Source organism: Passer domesticus, unplaced genomic scaffold (assembly GCF_036417665.1).
Source record: "Passer domesticus isolate bPasDom1 unplaced genomic scaffold, bPasDom1.hap1 HAP1_SCAFFOLD_121, whole genome shotgun sequence".
Classification (NCBI taxonomy): Eukaryota; Metazoa; Chordata; class Aves; order Passeriformes; family Passeridae; genus Passer; species Passer domesticus.
The window spans coordinates 114027-133601 of NW_026989916.1; the positions used below are offsets into that span (position 1 = coordinate 114027).

At 47.6% G+C, this 19575-nt stretch overlaps 1 protein-coding gene and 1 long non-coding RNA gene across 2 annotated transcripts; both read left to right on the forward strand.

Annotated features, from left to right (window-relative positions):
• The first annotated feature begins 7621 nt into the window (after positions 1–7621).
• LOC135291798 (uncharacterized) lies at positions 7622–9537 on the forward strand. Its single transcript, XR_010354500.1, has 3 exons — positions 7622–8373; positions 8775–8897; positions 9415–9537. It is a non-coding gene; the product is annotated as an uncharacterized LOC135291798 (long non-coding RNA).
• Positions 9538–9769: 232 nt separating this feature from the next.
• On the forward strand, positions 9770–17127 carry LOC135291797 (serine/threonine-protein kinase PAK 3-like). Its single transcript, XM_064406053.1, has 9 exons — positions 9770–9944; positions 10899–10962; positions 12760–12808; positions 13956–14068; positions 14592–14709; positions 15349–15448; positions 15882–16078; positions 16666–16803; positions 16951–17127. Exons 1-9 carry the CDS (start codon positions 9938–9940, stop codon positions 17038–17040), a joined length of 876 nt encoding a protein of 291 aa, XP_064262123.1. The 5' UTR covers positions 9770–9937; the 3' UTR covers positions 17041–17127.
• Positions 17128–19575: the final 2448 nt, after the last annotated feature.

Genomic DNA, 19575 nt, shown 5'->3' on the forward strand with positions numbered 1-19575 from the left:
AGTCTTCACAAACACAAGTTAATATCTTCCTTTTTGTTGCAAACAGAAGCTGAAAGGGCCAATGGATCTTGCATTCAGTAATGTGCACATTTTAAAAAGAAGTGGCTCTCTCCTGTTCCTGTGGCTAGCTGGTCTCTTCAGGCTAGACAAACATTTCTGGGAGCATTTCCTTGCTGCTCCAATATCTCTATCCCCTTGGAATTTGATGCAAATACTATATTTTTCTAAAATTATTTCTAGACTCTTTCATTTTCTAATTTGCAACTGTCATTTGGGGGAAAACCAAGTCTAATAAGGTTTTATTTTTTGTAGGCATCTCAAATTGCAGCCCATTGTATTTAGCTGCAAAATCCTAAATCATGCTATCAGGATACCTGAAATGGACACTGGTAGAGAGTAAAAAAACAATGCCTGATACAGATGCTATCAACTATTTTTAGTTCCTGACAGTCCAGTATTGCACTTACCCAAGGACTGTTCATTTTTTTTTCTCTTTTTCTCAGCTGTCAGTTCTGTGAGGGCTGAGAAACAAAAATGCCAAGTAAGGGTATCCAGAGTAGATGGACACAATGAGAATTCGGGGCCAATTTGACCATACTCTGATCTGTAGGATTGCCCTCCTCTGTGGAAGATTGTAGTGGTGTGATTGCAATTTCTGCTGGTCCGTGTTTTTAGTGTTAACATAGCTACCCAGGCAGCCAGCCAGGTTTTATGACTCTCTTCGGAACTGAAAGAAAAAGAGAAGAAAAAGTGTCTGTGGTGTTTTCCTGCAGCAGTTCCACATGCTATTGGTGGCACGTAACAACTAGATTCCACACCTAGGAACTGCTTGTGCTGCAGTCTTGAGTGCGCTAGCTGTGAGAGCTGCTTCTGGAGAAGGGTGATTTCTATTACTGCTGTGTTAATTCTTCCTACAGAATGAGAACAACCCAGCAACTTCCTAGCTGCTTCCAGACGTTTACATAAGGGTTTGTATTTGTACCCCTGTTCTTGGATGTTTGAGTTCTGTAGTCAAGCTACCTAAAAGGTCCAAGAGCTGTATCCAAGCAAAGGTGTGTTTGGATGGTAGTCTGGGACAGAGAGTATTCTCCTCTGTAGTTAAAACTGGCCAAGTTTAAGCTTTTTAATTGACAGGCATTCTTAACCGGAAAAATAACAGTTTTTGGAAATAGAGAGTTTTGAAATCCCCATAGTACATAATCTAAACATAGAGCATATTTTACAATCTTGCTTTGGGAACTGCTTGCAATTCAGTGTTGCCTCCTGAGGTCTCTCAAGTTGTGGGTGTCCTAAAGAAGAAGAGAAATAGGAATTTACAAGAGAGAAAACAGAATTCCAGAACTTTTCACTACACCAGTCCTGTACTGAAGTGGCTGTTGTGAAAAATACAGCCAGCCCCATGAAACTTAGCAGTGTGAAGAAACTGCTGCACAGCAGCAGCTGAACTTCAGTGTGTCTGAGCCAGTGCTGCTGGCTCAAATGCTGCCAGCATTATCTCTGCCCCCTGGGACACTTCCCGGTTCCTGCGCCTTGACACTGCTTTCCCATGGGGCTGGGGAAGGAGTTTGGCTCCATGAACTGCCTGGTGCTGTGAAACAGGTTCATTTTTGTCAGATGAAGTGATGGTGTGCATGTGTCCACATGTCTCCCTGCTTTAGTGCCCTTTGTGAGCTGCTTACTTGAGCTGGAATTTGTGGAGTGGTTAAAGCTGGCTGCCTTTTATTTCTTTGGTCCTATTCAGAGAAATGAGTTGTTGAAGTCCCTGAAATGTTCCGTTTTCATCCTTATGCAAGATAGTGAGGAATGTGTTCTTCTCATCCCTTAGGTAATTCTTTGCTTTATTATTGCATGCAGTGAGATAGAATTAGTGTGGGTTACAAGCAGTAAGAGAATATGGAATAAGACAACAATAAGCACAAGAGCAAAAGATAAAAATAGTCTCAGGAATTAACCTAGTAGTTTGAGATTTCTATGAATATATAAAACACTTGCAACAATGCTTAAATCTCTTTTTCTTTCTGATAAAAAATGTGTTTTCAAGTATTTTGCATACAGGATTCCCCTGGGATGGAAGAACTTGAAGCATTTCAAGTCTGCAGCTTCAGGAATGAAATAAACTTTTGACTCAAGTTGTCAACCTGAATAAACTCTTAACTACCCCACAGCAATTGCAAGATATAGCTAGGAACAATGGAATAAAAACACAATTGCCCTTTTTGCTCTTAGCATTTTCTCCCTGGTCCTATAAAATTTGGGTCTGTGCCTTGTTCCTTAGTTTGCTTTCCAAACCATTCCATGTCCTCAATAGATCTGGAGAACTGCCTCATGCGTAGAGCTGAATAATCAGTTTTGAATCTAGGAAATTAAAAGAAGAATCACACTTCATAAGCTTGGGCTTCTGGACTGAAAGCTTGAGATCATTCAAGTAGACATTGCTGAATGTTCAGCCTGGTCTGGCAGGCTCCTCTGTCTGAAAGGTGGGCAACTGAAACCTCTGTGTTTGCACAGAAAGGCAAGTTATGGGATAGCTGGGAATTGGCTCTGGCCAGCTGGTGTCCCAGGTGTCATCTTTAATAGTTGTTTTCTTATGTTATTAGTAACCAGGCTATTAGGCCAAGCACCTGTAGTGTTTGGGTTTTTGGTTGTGCTTGTTTTAGTTTTGGCCAGCTGCGTTGGCAGGTGGCTGTGAGTGCACTGTAGTACCCCCAGCTGCTGCCCAGCTCTGCTCTATTATGTTTCTTTTTCTTAGCCTGGTCTCATAAGCCCTCAAAAGAAATATAATACACCCAAGGACAGCTTATCTATTACTTTGGGGGCATAAAATAAGCAGGATGACTTCTGCTGCAGTGTCAGAAACAAAAAGGTTTAATAAAAGGTATAATAACAAAGAGAAAAACTCGAGCCAGGTTCAGCAGTCCGCTCCTGGTAAAAACACCTCACAAAAGCACTTAGCTCTTTTCTTCTCTTCTTTTTCTCCCTGATGGATCAAGTGGGACTTTTTGGCTTCTATCCAATTAGATGTCCTCAAGTATTTGGTGAAGTCCCTGAGGTCCCCATGAGGTGGCTTTTCACCTAATCCTTGAGAGAAACTTCTGGCCTTCTTTCCTTTTCTGGGGGACAAAGGCTAGTTTTGCCACTCTGCCATTAGGGTGCGCACTCCTACAGACATAGCTCTCTTTTCTTTCTTGGTCTCTTACCCCTCTGGCACTCAAAGCCATACTTGCTATTGTAGTCATTAGGTACACGGTCCTGCTAGGATGGTTGACTAATTCAGGAACAAACAGCCATGCTGCCATACCAGGGACGCTGCTCTGGAAATGGGCAGAAAGAGAAAACATTTAATGTTTTTCACTTTAGAAATGTTCCATTGCAGCTTTATCTGCAGCAGAGTTACATTTACTGGACTGTCCAATAGAATTCCATGTGTCCAGAGCTAACTTTAATCACATAATTTAGGAGTGTCCAGCTGTAAATCTCACAGCCATGGGATCAAAAGTCCTTTCCACTTCTGGTTAAGTGGCTCTCCTTTCTGGGTCTGGATGCACACCCAGTCTCCTGACTAGTGAGGATATTCTTGAACATTCAGGCTTATTAGTGAGACCAAAACAACAAACTTGCACGATGATAAAAGCATTTTCTCCTAAGGGTTATGCTCTAGCAGCAGCATTTCGGCTTCCAGCCTTTGGTGGCAGAGAAGGCTCAATAGCCAGGGCTGCCAGAAGGAGGCAGGGCAGGAGCAGTTTGCAAAGCTTCATTAAGAATCCAGGGAAACCGAATCCCCATTTAATCCCCATTTTCTTTCCAGAGAGCCTCCAGAGAGCAGATATTTCAATCCACCACCCTCTCCCAACAACCATAACTTTTTGGAGGTGGTGCTGAGATCTTGTTTTCTGAGTTTGATCCCTAAATGTTGAAATAACTTACAATAACACAGAAGAAGGTCAACAGGCATCAGCTGTTTCTCATGCGTTGCTTGGGGTTCTCTCCCCTGCAAGGGGTCCAAACTTGTCACATCACAGGTTGTTCCCCAGGCAAAAGACCAGGGATTTTCACCATGTGCTTCCTTCTTCAAAAGTTCTATTTCATTCCCCCAAATCCAATTCGCAAAACATTCTCCATTTCCCTTTCTTTGCGATCATTGCTTATTTTCCTGTGTAGTTCAACCACTTCTGTTGCAGAATGAGGTATTACTGCCAGACACTACATCCTGATAAGCAAATTCCTTCTTTATCAGTGAGCAGGGCTTGGGATGAGGAGGGAAGAAGATTGGCTTTGCAGAGCCGAACCTCTCCTCCAGGGAGCAGAGGAAGGTGACATCATCTTCGGGGCATCCTGCCTCTGTATTTTATAGGGGCTGGCAGAGTTTAGGGTGAGGGGCGGGGTTGGACTTTGAGGCACTAAAGCCCTCCCAAGGGCTGTGGGGCTGACCTTGCAGTCAGGGAGGCCTGGCTGTTCCTGGAGTCTGGAAAACACTGCTTCCAGGCCTTCCCCAGCAGTGTTAAATTGCAACTCTAAAGCTCTTTGGCTTTGGAGGAGCGTGTTTCACTGGTTTCTCATGGTTTGGGGGCTGGCTTCATCCTGGCATTCAATTCCTACTCTGGCCTGAGGCTGGCTATTGTTTCAGGCTCAGCAATTTGCAGCTGATGCAGCTCCTTTTCCAGCTGATGGGCACCATACAGCTCTGAGTCAAACCTCCATGCATATGGATACCAGGCATGGTCCTTTACTGGGAGTTTTTAATTTTCTTCTAACAAAGTTCATGTTTTCTCCAGAAGAAACTGTGGATGGTGCTAGTTTCTCTCTGTCCCCATCTCTCTTTAGGGCTGGACAAGTTTTCTATATAAGCTTTTAGCAAGTGCGTCACTGGAGAGCAGTTCAGATCAGTTTCTGGGTGCAAGTCCATTACTTTCCTGCCAGAAAATAGCAGCTTTGACTGAACATTTATTTCTCCTTTATTATGGCACAAGCACTTACAGCTGTATAAAAGGCCCAAGTCACCTCAAGAGTACCCTGCCTGCTGCGCCAATTAAAATGTAAGGCCCCAAAAACGTTGCTCTGTGGGATACTGTAAAACGACTTAAACTTGTTCCTGTACTCTTGAGACAGAAAAGCAGGAAAAATACTGACGAGATGTTCTCAAGAGATTGGAACAACAAAAAACCTTCACTGTCAACTTTCAAAAATCAAAGAACTTGAAAGGTAAAAAAATTAAACATAACAGAGAATATTCTATAAAGCATTAACTTAGCCCTATCAACCTAACAAAATGTGTTAATTGAGTTAGATTTAGATCATTAAGGCTGTTAAGATTTTAAATTACTCAAAAATCTGAGAGCAGGAAAAAGGGAGAAGAAAGAGAAAGAGAATGACAGAAAGGAACCAACACAGCTATCACTGCAGGTTCCAGTGGTGTTCAGCTGATAGAAATTCCAAGAAGATGTAGGGTCAAGACATGTGGTGGCCACATATCCCTAGGCAAATAGCCTTTGGCTCTCCTGGGTCCCTCCCCCACATGGGGCTCCCACTCACCTGGCCATTTAGGAGCTGGGTTAGGGGCTCCAGACACAGGTGTGGAGCATTGCCTCTGGTGTGCCAGGGATCAGCGGCCGCTGCTGGGCTGGGATACAGGCTTGGGGGTGTGGGGCGTGCAGAGTGGGGCATGGCCTCACCAGAGCAAGCCTTGATCTGCCCCCTTCCCCACATACAAGCCCCTGAAAAGTGTTGAGCCAGCAATCTCCTCTAGTCTCTCACAACAAGGTGTCCAGGTTCCTGTGCTTCTTGGCTGTCAAGACTCCACAGATTTGTGGCTGGATATTAAGTAACTTGGACATTTATTCCTTGCAAAAGCGGCAGCATGAGGGTTGTTTATTCTTTCTAAGGCCTTCCCTCCATTCTATGTCCTCTTCTTGAGGTAGTCCTTGTAAAGCCTCTCCTCTCTCTCCTTCTCCATGACAATAGAAAGGGACAATGGAGAAAACAATAAATGAGAGGTTAAAACTATTAGAGTTATAATGTAGTGAGGAAATAAAAAGCAGTGCACAACAATAAGAAGAAAATTGTGCAAAAGGGGTAATGGCTTAAGCAACAAAGGTGAAGTGTCACATGAGGCCCCTGGAACAAAGACAGGATGGTGAGGGCTTACAGAATGGTTCTGATGGTAGATGGGGGCTGCTGGTGCTGCCTGGAGCAGCTGTGCAGTGGCAGTTTCCTGCTCCCTCTCTGCAGCAGGGATGGTGGCAGTGGCAATGGTGATGGGTGTCTCTCTGTCCCTGCAGAGCTCTGTTTGGCATTGCCACTGCCATCAGTCTTCCACACTGGGCATGTGTGTGGGAATGGGATCTGCCACTTTGCTGCCTCTTCCTACCACCCTGCTGGGCTCCACTTGGCTTGGCTGGACTCACTTGGGATCAGTGTCACCACTCTGGCTTGCCTTGTTCTGTTGCAGTGGAAAAACAGTCCCACATGCCACCCTGGCCCTGATGGTTTCAGCTGTGTGTCAGAGCTGCCGCTTCCGTGCCACCCATTTCAGCCCCGCCTCCTGAGCAATATTGTGGAAGGAGAAAAATGGGGGAAAAAATGGTGGTGGTGCTCTGGTCCCAAGGCCTCCCTGTTAGAGTGAGTCAGACAGAACGATCCTCCTTGCATTTTCTGTCATGGCATTTCCCTGCTGAAATCACACCCGTGGCTATGATGTAAAATTTTTTTAATATATAGTATTGAATAATATAATATACATACATACATATACATATATATAGATATATATAATATATATAGAGAAAGATCCATGACCATGTCTCTGTACCTAGGAGAAACCTCTAAATGTAATTAAAGCAGTGCTTCTTCTCCTTGTTTTCTGATTTCTACCACAAAGGAACAAGCCTTCTGATTTTTGCTCAGCAGAAATAGTGGTCAAAGACCACTAATGTGGTTCCTCACATCCTGGTCCCTTCTCAGTGCTCAGCTTCTCAGTGTGGGCTCTAGGGGCTCACTGTGTTTCTACTCTTACATGCCTTGAGCAACAGGTGATGGACTAGGAGGACTTTTTGTGTTGCTTTGTAGCAGAGGAGAACTTTGCAGGCTTTTTTTGCATTAGGTGTAGAGCATGTCTGGTTCTATGCATGAATTCACAATCCAGCCTAGGGCAGCTGCTATTGTGATGTCAGCGGCCGCATCCTGGCGTTGTCAAGGCAAAGTTGCTGTGCCGAGGCCCGGAAGGGCTCAGTGTGCAGAGCAGCTCTGTGGCACGATCACTGCAGGCGGAACCTGCTGATCGACGAGGTCTCTGCCAGCAGGACTCAGAGTATTTTTGATTTTCCCACAGGCGTTGTCTGCTGCAGACTTGAGCAGTGCTGCTCGAGCCATGGAGGGAGTGTGTGCTGCAGTTTGCACAGCTTTTTCCGTGGCTTATTCTGGGTACTTTCTCACCCACCTGGCACGTAAGTAGATGTTGCAGCATACGGAAACCAAAATGCCACAAAGAGGCCTTTGGTTGGGTAAAGCCGCTGTCAACAGCTCCAGCTAAGAAGGGGGTGTATCTAGCCAGTGAGGAGTGGGCAGCATTTGTAATGTGGCCTGCAGGGGCTTCACTCCTCCCGTGGCACAGCCTGTGGCTATGGAGTTTAGAGTCTCCTCAGTTTGCTGGCTCAAGGAAGACAACTTCCAGGATAGGAAGAGTGGGAGAGCTTGTCAGGAGTCCTTGTAAAAGCTGTGCACTGCTCTCCAGGACTAAGGGAAAGTCCCTCAGTTCAAGTCTTCTTGTCTATATTCCCTCATCCCAGCATGTGCCTGTGGACCTTGACACTTCCTGCACACTAAAAGAGCCATGTGTTCTGTGATGAAGTCACAGAATCAGCTTGGAAAAGGCCTCTGAGATAGACATTTCAGAGGAGTTCTTGTATGCTCCCGAACCCTGGAGCTGTTCCTGTGCTGTGTCACGATAGAGCTGCCACCCTGGTTAAGGGGCACTTGGGTGAAGCTTTTCTGGGGAAAGGCTCCAGTGAGCTCATGGCAATTGCTGCATGCAATCTCTTGAGAAAACTGAAGCACAGGAAAGGGAGGAGCTGTAGCTCCTGCTGGGTGGGGTGGGGCAGAAGCAATGATTGTTACAGAACCACTGGGCCTTTCTGAGTCTCAAGTTTCTATGGGTTGAGTGGCCATGGAGGACAAGGAAGTATTTTGTGCTGTTGCCTTGCTTGCTGTGTGACACAGGGGTTGCAGCTGGAGTGGTGTAGTGAAAGCAGAATGCTCTGTCTTTGGGTTGACTTTTTGTGGGCTTGCCCAGCACAGGCAGTTTTCTTACAGCATCTGGTTGTTTTTCCCTTGTGTGTTGCAGGTCACATCACCCGTGCCTGGAGAGAATCCAGTCTTTGGGTGAGTGGGAAAGGAGCCTCTGGCCTTGGTAGCATTTGACAATTGTGGAGCAAGCTGTGAGCTGGGCCTGTTGCAGTCCAGTGCCAGCCTGGTTAGATGAATGAAACTACAGTCCAGGCTCTTTGCAGCAAGAGCAGCAGCAGCAGGAGGAGCCCAGGCTGTTTTCTCCAATTCCTTTTCAGAGCTTTTAAGCAGCTGGAAGTGGAGTTGCTTTGTGATTTAAGCCATGATGGAATTTGTCCTGCACAAGAGAGTGCAGTCCCATCTAATTGTGCCTTTTCACTTCAGTGGGAACAACTTAGAATCCCATTTCTCTGCAGATGATTTCTCCTTAGTGCATCTGGGTCTAGAGCTGAACATAGAAAAGGTCACTTGTCCCTCACACTGCTGTCTGTCTGCAGAGCCCAGCACCAACCTCGGAGGATCCTCTGGCTGCCTGTCTTCCTGCAGAAGAGGCCAAAGAAGAGGAAGATGCTCCCCAAACTGCGCCTGCTGCCACTGCAGGGCCTGAGCATCCAGCATCAGTAAGTGGCAGCTCTGGGTCGTGCTGTGGCTGGAGCAAAGCATAGCTGCAAGTTTCTGATCAGACAGCACCTCCTGTGCCTGGCTGAAGATGCTGTGGGCCAGAATCTTTCCAGCCCTTCCCCCAGTCAGTGGGGCCTGGAAAAGAGGAGTGGAACTTGGATTGTTTATGCACCAGCTTCCTACTGTTCTGAAAGGGGCTGTGAATTTGTCTTAGCAAGAGACAAGAGGTAGCATTAGGATGTCTTTGGATGCTCCTGGGGTACAAGTGAGGCCCTTGGTGGCCAGTGGCTGTGCAGGCTCCCTGTCCCCTGTGAGGAGAGCAGTGCAAAGATGCAGTTCACAAGCTTACAGGATATGAGGAGGCACTGTCCCCAGCAGGGACCTGGCCCTCCCCACAGAGCAGCTAAAGTCAGTAGCTAAAGAAGAGCTGAGCTGCAGCGGGGCCTGTAGCTGAATATAGGTGAGGTGGTGAATGACAGGTTCTTTCCTGTCCCTCATGCTGCTGTCTGTCCACAGAGCACAAGGGCAGCGTCAGCACCTGCTCTGGCAGCCTCTGTACCTGAGGAAGAGGCTGAAGAGGAGGAAGGTGCCAATGAACCTGGCCCTGCTGTCAGCCCACAGCCAGAGCAAACAACACCAGTAAGTGCCTGCTTTGGGTAGCAGCGTCTTTGGTGTCATTTTGTCTGTCATGTAAAAGCAGCCTTTGGATTTTGTGCTTTGAGCTGTTGAAGCGGGTGCGCAAGCTGAGAGGTGAAGAGCCCTGGGTGTGGCCAGCAGCATCTTTCTAGGGGCTTGCATTTGAAATGGGATGGGAGGGGCATCTCTGCCAGCCACATTTGTAACCCAAATTCATTTCTTGTCCCAGAGCTCCACCTCTTCTGTCCTGGCACCTGCACGAGCTGCAGCTGAAGGCTCGGGAGAAGGCTCCAGTGCCCAGGCTGGAACCTCAAGCACGAGCAGCTCGTGCACCTGGAGCACGACCAGCTCATCTGGCAGCAGAGAGCAGCAGCAAGAGAGGACAGAGGACAAGTACCTGGCCATGCTGAGTAGGTCCTTTGTGATCCTTGTGTGCCGGAGCAGTGCCTTGTGTGCGCGTGTGTCAGCATGAGCTGTCCCACCTCCTGCTCCTGCTCAGCTGAGTGCCAGGTCCTGAGGCCTCCTCCACACAGGCCCTGTTGTTGTGCTCTGAGGTGGTGAGGGATCAGCGGGGTGTTGCTCCTGCCTCTGAGAGCAGCTCGGCCTGGTTTGGCTTTGCCTGAGCTTCCCTGTGGGCAAAAGGCCAGGCAGAGATTGTTTCTGGCTGAGCAGGAGGCTGTGACCTCGCGAATGAGTAAGCCTCAAGGAGCTCCTGCGGGGCCCAGCTGCTGTGGGCACGGCCAAGGTCATCTTCAGCACTCAGCCTGTCCTAAAGGCTGAGGGACCTCATTCCTGAGGCCATCACAGTAGCTTATAACATGAGCTGCTGCTCCTGAAAGGCTGAAGGGCAATGTTTAGGCAAAGTCCTGCTTAAAGCTGGAGATCTGGGCTCTGCTGGAAGCACTTTGCAATATTATTCCTGTTCTGGAGAGGGCAGCTGATGACAAAAATTGATTCCAGAACCCAAGATGCCTTTGATGTTTGCAAGGATGAAAGCTTGTGTTGAATGTGGCAGAGTGTTCATTGCCAAGAACAGGAAGGTTTTGTTTTTCCTGTTGCCCTTAATGTTTATAGACAACAATCACTTCTCTTGGTTAGAGTTTTCTGATCCCTGTCTCCTCTGACTGTTTCTCCGTGTGCTTAGATTTTACTTCAGACTTTTAGTTTTGTGCAGGCCATCTGTGCTGCAGGGCTGCTTGTCTTGCTGCTGCTGTTTTTGAGGTGGTGCTGGTGCGGTGGTGTTGTTGTTTCCCGACTGACTGAGTTGAAAGGGCCCAGTGTCCCGGAGAGTGGGGCTGCCTTTGTGACCTGCTGCAGGGTGGGATCTCTTTTGAAGTGAGCATCTTTCCTTGGGATTTTTACAGAGATGCTGGTGAGCGAGGGAGATCCTGAGGCTAAATACACAGAACTGGAGACTATTGGCAAAGGGTGAGTGCAGCCACAGTTCCTTCTTCAAAGGGAGGGGCAGTGTGTTTTGCTGGTGTCCCATCTCCCCAGAGTGACATCAGGCAAGCTCCAAAGCTGTTCAGACACTGCGTTAAGATGATGCCAGGTGATCTCTCAGTGCTGGCCAGCATTTATAGCTGTGGTCCAAAGGCACAGCAGAGGCACCTGGATGCTGGCAATGTCTTGTCTGCGGCAAAGAGCAGCACCTGGCAGACCTCCTGTCCCTCAAGTGTGTTTGCACCTGTTTGCCGCTTTTCATAGGAGAAATAATTTTTGAGTGTCTTGAAACAGTACAGAATACGTGGGAATGAAATGAGGAGAAACCTCATTGCCTCAAAGGTCAAGGTAGCAGCTGACAGCTGTCTGGGAACAGCTCTCAGTAACATTTCTTTCCAGTATTTTGCTGAAAACAAGATTCAGTGGTCAGGATGACCACCACCTAGTCTAGAAGCCAAAAGCAGAAATGAAAGCAGCAGCTGTCTTTTGTGGCTGAGATGGCAAAAGACAAAGATTCAGGGGAATGCCCAGTGCCAATGCACTCTAGAGGAAAAGGCATCATCTGCCTGATGGCAGACCCCTCGTGGATCCTGTGGGCTTTAGGCCTTTGCTGCAAAGAATCCACCAAACTGCTCCCCTTGAAAGCAAGCTCTGCTGACTGTAGATGGGATTGACTTGCAGCATTTTCTCTGGGTAGGCTGTCCTGATTCAGGGCAAATTTGGCAGGAAACCTCCAGAAAGCAAACCCACATGGCCACTGCCCCCAGCCGATTAGGGAACAATTTCCTTGGAGAGAAGTGGAAAGAAGTTGTTTGTTTAACAGGCAAAGCACTTCCCAGCATACAAAATGAACAGTCATGGATGACAAAACTCATTTCCTGCTCTGAAGAGATGGCAAGTTCAGAAAGTCTCTCCTGGGGGTTGTCATTCTCCAGTGCTGGTAAAGGCTGCAGAGTAGGCCCTGGTGGGCTACAAAGTGTGAACTCTCGGTGTTTTGCCGGGTCCCAGTCTGGAGCAGGTTTGAATGGTTCCAAGAAAAGGGAAAGAAAAACAGTAAAGGGAAAACTCAGACTGCCTTAGCTAGCTAAACTAACTAAAAAGCAAAAGGAGTGTGGTGTGTGGCCCCATCTGTGCCCAGACAACAACACTGGAGTTCTGTGTTCCAGCAGACTGCGGGGGAGAGTGCAGCTGATAACAAAACTCTGTGCTCCCTCTTCTCCTGACACCTACTGTCTGATCCAGTCTTGGAGGCACAGAATATAACATCCAGTATAAACAGAACAGGTGACTGGGGGTACAAGCATCATAACATCACCCCAGAACAGAAGCCAAATGTACAAGAAGTCACCAGAAAAGTGGAGTCCTTCCAGTGTCTGGTGCACAGAAGAGAAGCAGCTGCCAATGGCTCTGGACCCAGAACACAGCTGCCTAAGGATCCTGTGTTTTGAGGACTTCTCCATTTGTGTGTGCAGCAATGGAAGGCTTTGCCTGCTCTGGCTGTGCCTGGACACTATTGTCCTTGCAAGCTGGAGAAGGGATCTGTGTCTGCTTGAGTTTGGCAGACAGACTCCAAGGAGAGGTGTAAGGAGACCCAACCAGCAAATTCCTGGAAGAATCAGACACATGCACAGCTAGAGAAAGAGAAAAGGGAGAAAAAACCCAGAGAAGAATCTGTGGTGTTCCATTTACTGTTTTCCCCAGGACTTTTTTCCTGTTGGGCTGCAGTGTTTTGCACTTGCAGGGACTAAAGGATTTCTTTCTCCACTGCTGTTTTGTTTCTAGGGGTTTCGGCACTGTGTGCATGGCAGTGGAGACTGCCACAGGAGAAGAGGTAAGCCTCAAGCAGCGCCGCAGCTTCTGCAGCTCTCGAGTGCCCTCCCCTCTGCTGTGAGCTGTGGCTGAGCTTTGGCTCGCCAGCAGAGCTTTCCTGCGAAAGCAAATGGAGTGCAGAGCAGTGTCTGCCTGCCAAATACAGTGGGGACAGGTTTTGTCCTTCTCAGCTGCCCCAGGGGATGCAAGGAGGCCAAGCGGTGTCTTTCAGAGGAGGACACAGGGCTGGGCCTAAGTGCCCAGGTGGTGTCTCAGAGCATGGCACTGCTCTTTGGGGCTGCAGGGTCCCTGAATTCTCATTTCTGGCTGTTAGCCAATACATGGGAATGGTGCTGGTAGTTCTGCAGCCACCTGCAGTGCTGCCCTTGGGATCTGTGCTTAGAGAGAGAGGTGTGCAAGGAGTCTGTCAAGGGCCTAAGCCCTGCTCAGAGCCTGGGATATATCCCTAGAGGATCAAGGCATGGCTTATTTCTTTTTACAATCAGGCAGTAATTGCTAATATTAGTGGTGTGAAGTAAAGTATTTTAGTGGAATAAAATGCAAATTCCAGAAGTGAGGAAGTGCTAGGATTGTGTTTTTTGGAGGTGTCCTTAATGATGTTTTCATCATCACAGCATTTTTTCCGTGAAATATGTAGGGTTGTATTTCTTATGGGGAATAACCCTCAGGATGATTTTAGGACAAACAGCATTTTATCAGTCATGTCTGTAAGAGTTTGCTTTGTAGTTGTGCAATGGAGAATGCCAGTGGTTTCTGGAGTAATGATCAAGCCCCCTAGAAGTGCCCAAGGTTTCCCAGCAGTTTTGCTCCATTTTTACCAGCACAAAAATGGCTTCCTGCTTGCAAGAGGTGTGTCAATGACAATGGGAATGATAAAGGAAGGCCCTGGGGGAAGACAGTGGGCACAGTGAGTTGTTAGAGCTTTGAGGTGGAGAGCTTAGACCGTGTTTCTCCCAGGTTTACAAGGCAAAGGATATCTGTCACTCTGTCCTGGGAGGTGCCCAAGCACGGGGTCTGATGTCCAGTCACAAGGCAGTTTGGCCCAGCCCAGCTGGGGCTACTGTCATCCCATAATCACTGTCTCCATGTTCCCCTTGTGGACCTGTGCCACAGACTTCTTTGGTTCATGGCTTTCCATGTTGTTTTAGGTGGCCATCAAGAAAATTAGTCTCCTGCAAGAGAGCAGCAGTGAGCTGTGCCTGAATGAAATCCAGGTCATGCGTGGCAGTAAGAATGCCAACCTTGTGAACTATGTAGACAGGTGAGTGGTTCTGCTGTTCTGCCATGAAAGGTCATTCACATCCTGCAAGCCAGAGGTTCTACCACTCCTTTGGGCACTGGCAAAAGAGGATGGAGCTGTCAATTCCTGTTTCTGGGCTGATTTACAGCATCTTGGGAGGAGATTGCATTGGGGCTGCATTCATCTTTCCTGGCATACCTAGTGTGAAGGGCACTTTCAAAGACAGGACTGGGCCCTATCTTACTGAGCCAACAGACTCCAAGTTCCTGTCCTCTCTCCACATTGTTTTGTTGGGTTTGGGGTTTGATTTTTTCCATGGGTCTGAAGTGCTAACAAAGCACTGTCTATTGTATTTCCCTTGGCCTGTTGCATTGGTGTGGATACCGAGCAGTCTTTTAAACTGCACAGAGTTCAAGCCCTGTAGACCATAGTGAATGACTACTCACTTCCTCCTGTGTTCCTCTGAGAGAGACACAGAAACAAGAATCCATCAGGTTGTGTAAGTGCGTGCGTTCATCTCCAGGCTGTTGTTTCCTCCTTTCAGCTACCTGGTGGACGAGGAACTCTGGCTGGTGATGGAATACATGGATGGAGGTTCTTTACACGATGTCATCAGGGAGACTCGCATGGCAGAAGGAGAGATAGCAGCTGTCTCTCGGGAGGTAAGGGATGGCACTTGTGCTTCCCATGGCTTGGTCAGGATGGTCCTTCCAAATGGGTGAAAAGGAGAGGAGAGATTTCATCTTCCAAGCCTTTCTCTTATGTCCTTGGCAGTAACAAGAGCATCTGAAGTGCCTGCCAGTTTCCCTGCCCTTCTTCTAGTGTGTTTGTGTTTGCCTCTCTAAACACTTGCCTGGAGCCTGTGTGTGCTGCATTCCTTCCCTGTAAGGGCAAAGGCGCTGGTGGCACAAAGACAAAGCAAAGGGCAAAGACGAAGAGATATTCAAAGGACTGTCACAGAGCTCAGCCTCAAAGGAGAACCTTGCACCCAAAGTGGTGTTTGCAAAAGCATCCACTGCTGTCTGGCTGGAGAGAGCACAGCCACTGCAGCAGGGCTCCTTCATCCTGTGTTTGCAGGGCACTGGCCAGAGGAACAATTGCCCTTTCTCTTTCAGAAGCAAACACACCCTCACTTAGAAAGGCACGGCTGTTCTCGTGGTGGAGCAGCAGGCTCTTGCCCTTGCCAGCAGCCTGTCCTGCCATGGCTCACCATCCCCCAGGAAGTCAGTGTTGCAGATGTGCCACTTCCCTGCTTGTGGGATGAAGTCCACTTAGGCTCGTGTTTCTTTTTCCTCTCTCAGTGCCTGCAAGGCCTGGATTTCCTGCACTCCAAGCAAGTGATCCACCGAGATATCAAAAGCCACAACATTCTCCTGGGCTTGGATGGATCAGTCAAGTTGGGTGGGTGTTGCTGGCCAGTCTCAGCCGTGGCAGGCTGCGGTGTGGGGCTGCCTTTGGGTGGCTCCAGTTCCCTGCAGTGGGGCCTGTGACAGTGCAGGCTGCCCTGCTGCAAGCACAGAGCACAGCCACAAGGTGCAGGGAGGTGTTGCTGGGAAAAAGGGGTCAGGGGTGGCTTTGGGTTGTGTGTGTCCCTTCCCAAGCAAGGCAGTTACAGTCTAATAGCTTCAGGGGACTATAATCCACTGCCTGAAACTGGGGGCTTTTGCTAAGTGGCCAATTCCGTATTTCCTTGGCTGCATGCCTGAGGTATGGCAGCATGGCCCCTTTACAGCTGGGTTCCACACTGCCTTCTTGGACATTGGTACAGTGGGGATTTCTTTTGTTTGCTTTCCTAAGTCACGCTGGCTTGATCAGAGTGGTTTTTCCTCCTCAGCTGATTTTGGCCTTGCTACTCAGCTTACTGCTGAGCAGAACAAACGGAGATCAGCTGTTGGAACGACTTACTGGATGGCGCCAGAAATTTTCACCAGGAAGCCCTACGGCCCCAAAGTGGACATCTGGTCCTTTGGCATCGTGGGGATCGAGATGGTGGAAGGAGCGCCTCCGTACCTGATGAAAACCTCCCGCACGGTACGCTGCAGCTGCTCTCAGACACTGCTGTCACCCTAACAAAATCTGCTCCCATTCTTCTGCCTGGGAAGCTTGCCAACAACTGAAAATGATAGGTTTCAGGCTGCACAGTCTCTCGTGCTTCTTGGCCAGATCATCCCCTTGCCATTTTTGTGCATGAACAGGACCTAAAAATCAGGATGCCTTTTGCTTGGCAGAAGCTTTGCCTAAGGGAGCAGTGAGCAGTGCTGAGCTGCATTTTATGGAATAATCCTTGGAAATAGTAGAGTTAGACCAAAGTCCTTCTTTTAAAACGCCTGTAGAGGTGGTGTCAGTGCTCAGAGAAGCAAAGTGTGCTTTTGCTGATGGAGCTGCTGCTAATTCCAGCATCCAGTGAAATCAGGGGTCAAGGCAAGAGCCTTTGCATACTGGACTGGCTATGGCTGCCTCTGGCTTTGGGTTGTTTTAGTAGGGCTAGGAAAGGTATCTGCCACCCTGTGGCAGGGAGTAAAGTGCCACTGGAGAGTGGAGCTTGTCCAGTGGGGTCTGTGTGAGCAGTTTGGGGTGCGAAGGAGACAGGTAGAGTGTGGCATTTCCTTCTTCTCTAGGTTCAACAGCTGATAAGCACCGGCCCCCCGCTGAAGCTGCAGAAGCCCAGGCAGCAGTCGGCGTGGCTGCGAGACTTTCTGCACTGCTGCCTGGAGAGGGACGAGGACAGGCGCTGGTCTGCCCAGGAACTTCTGCAGGTAAAGGCAAAGCGGCGGCAGGTCCTGGATGTGGAGAGAGAGGTGCACAGAATGCCCTCCTTTCTGTATCTTTCTGGTAGCCAGAGAAAGCCTGCTTCAGGCTGTGGGGAAAGTAGAAGTTCATTGCTTCTTTTTCTCTTTGGGCAGCATCCGTTTGTAACATCAGCCAAGCCAGCCTCCTCCCTGACACCTCTGATCATGGCCACGCAGCAGTTCATGACCAACAGGAGATACTAGCCCTGGAAGAGGCCTTTGTTGTTGTTTGTTGTTTGAAGTTTGTAGTTTGTAGTTTATAGCTCGTAGTTTGTAGTTTGTTATGAGTGATAGTCAGAATAAATACTATAATAAATAAATAAACCCTTCGTGTTGGAAGCTTCCTTTTGTTCTCACCCTGTGAATAAGCTCTAAATTTGCTTCTGAATGGTCAGGTGTTTCTGCTATGTGGGAAGACCCATGGATGGGGTTTGTGGCACGGTTTGTTTGTGAGCAAAGATCTTTTTCCTTCCTCGCCTCCAGGCCACAGCCTCTTGTGGAGATACAGGCTTGCAGCTGTGACTAGAGGAGCAGAGCAGGGCAGAATGGAGCAGAGCAGTGGTGTCACTGCTGGGGATGCTGCTGTGCCTGTGGTTGTGTTGCAGCTCTTGGGAAAGGTTGGGAGCGTCTGTGTTGCTGTGGGCAGAGGGGGAGGGAGCCGGGCTTCTCCACAGGCTCAGGTGCAGGTGAGTGTCCAGTGGGAAGACAAGTTCTGCCACGGGAACTGATGCCAACACAAGGGAGTACTACACATACTTGCCTTGGTGGAGTAATTTCATGCTTTGCTCCGAGGAGCTGGCATGAAGTCTGAAAATTTGCTGAATGTGGTAAAAAGATACAGCTTTGGCGATTTGAACAAAAATAGGGTGTTTATTTAAAGAGGAAAAACAAAAAGGGAGGTAAGGAAAAAGAAGAAAGGAAAGAAAGAAAAAAAGGATAAAGTCCCAAGCCCAAGGATTGAGGAAATCTCTAGCTGAACTGGCCTCTGGCCCCAAGGCCAGAACCCAAGGGCATTGCAGTGAATGTACTTAGTCTGCCCTCAAATCTGGAAAAAGGTCTCTAAAAAGAGATACTGACTGAAATCTGCAGTGTGGGGTCCCCTGCTGTAGCTAAGTCACAGTCCCAGGAACAGTAAAAGACAGCAAAGACAGCTCTTCAGGCCAGGCTGCCCCTTTGATGTTCTCGGTCCCCTCAGTCTGTACTTGCAGTTCTGCCCCCATAGTCTCAGGTGATTGGTGCTAGTAGATGATGAGGTAAGATCTTCTTTCCCAGAGTGTGCTGTCACTGGGGTGGGATGATCTCTCTGAGGTTTTTGATGGGAAGCTCTCTCATTAGTATGCACCATTGCTGTGGCATCAAGTTACCAGTTCAACCTGGAGTGGGTTAGAAATTGTCTGTAAAATGCTGCATGCTGTTGGTGAGAGGAAACTGCACTGGGACCTTTGAAAGTATAAGGCTACTAAAAAGAGATAATTAAATTTACAAATAATGTAATTAGGTTAAGAACAAAGGATTATAAAAATAATATAGTTCTTATTTTGCTACCTATTTTAACAGGACTGTTAAACATTCAGTTGGGATCTACTGAATAGCTAGTATAACTTGATAATGATTTTATATTATTTACTTCATTAATTTGAACACTTTTATTTGATCAAACTAGTAACTTTAAACAGTTATAAATGCAAAAGCTAATTAACAGTTACAAATATAAACCAGTCACAAATGCAAAAGCCATGTAAGGGATTTTATAAATGACAGTTCCTCCCTCTTTCTCTTATGTTAGTCGTTGGCTTTTGCATTTACATAAATGTAAAAGTTCTTTGCTGATAGCGTTTAATTGTTTAAAATTAATCTAAACTTGCTGGGCCTTTTTACCCGTTTTCCTATCGCTTTTGATTGGATTGAAATTTATGATTTTCTTGACAGTAGGCATAGAATGTTGTCTCGTTTGAAGATTTTGACTAGCGAACATGCTTTGTACTACTGAGGTAATTAGATGAATGAAACATGGGATTAAGCAGGGGAGAAAGAGAAGGCTAACTAAGGAAACTCCAAAAATAATTAAGGCTTTCTTCCACCACTCCCCAGAGAACATGTTTTTCCACTATTCAGGTGTAGTGAGGGAAAACCGGACTGGAACACGTGTAAGCTTTCTGATGTTTTGGGTAATTTTAGTAATAGTTTCACCATGGTCATCAATATGCAGGCAACAGTCTGATGTGTTGAAATTGCCGCATATTCCACCCTCTTTGGCTAATAAATAATCTAGGGCTAAAGAGTTTTGATATACAGCTGTTTTCATTTGCTTCTGTTGGGCGTTGAAAAAATCAATTGCACTCTTGGCCTGATTAGATATGACTTGAATCAGGGCTTGTAGTCTAATAATGTGATTTAGCATGTAAATGGGAGTTTGATAGCCCCAGCTCCCGTCCTGAGCCCAAGTGGCAGGTCCGTAAGTTTCTAAAATTCTCTCTGGTGGCCCACTCTTCCTCGCCCCATTGTTGCATTCCCCCTATTTCATATCTTTTTTGTCTCTTTAATTTATCATCTAGGGGAACTCCTAGCTGGTTTCCAGCTGCTTCTGATAGTAGAAAGGGGCTAGGTCGTATTGCTCCTAATGTACAATTGCCACACCAGTGAGAAGGGAGTTTAGAATATGCTCTTTGCCCACAATTCCAGTATAAACCGTGGGGGGCCTCCCAAAAATGTGAAGGAGTGATGAAAGTGGAGGTCCAA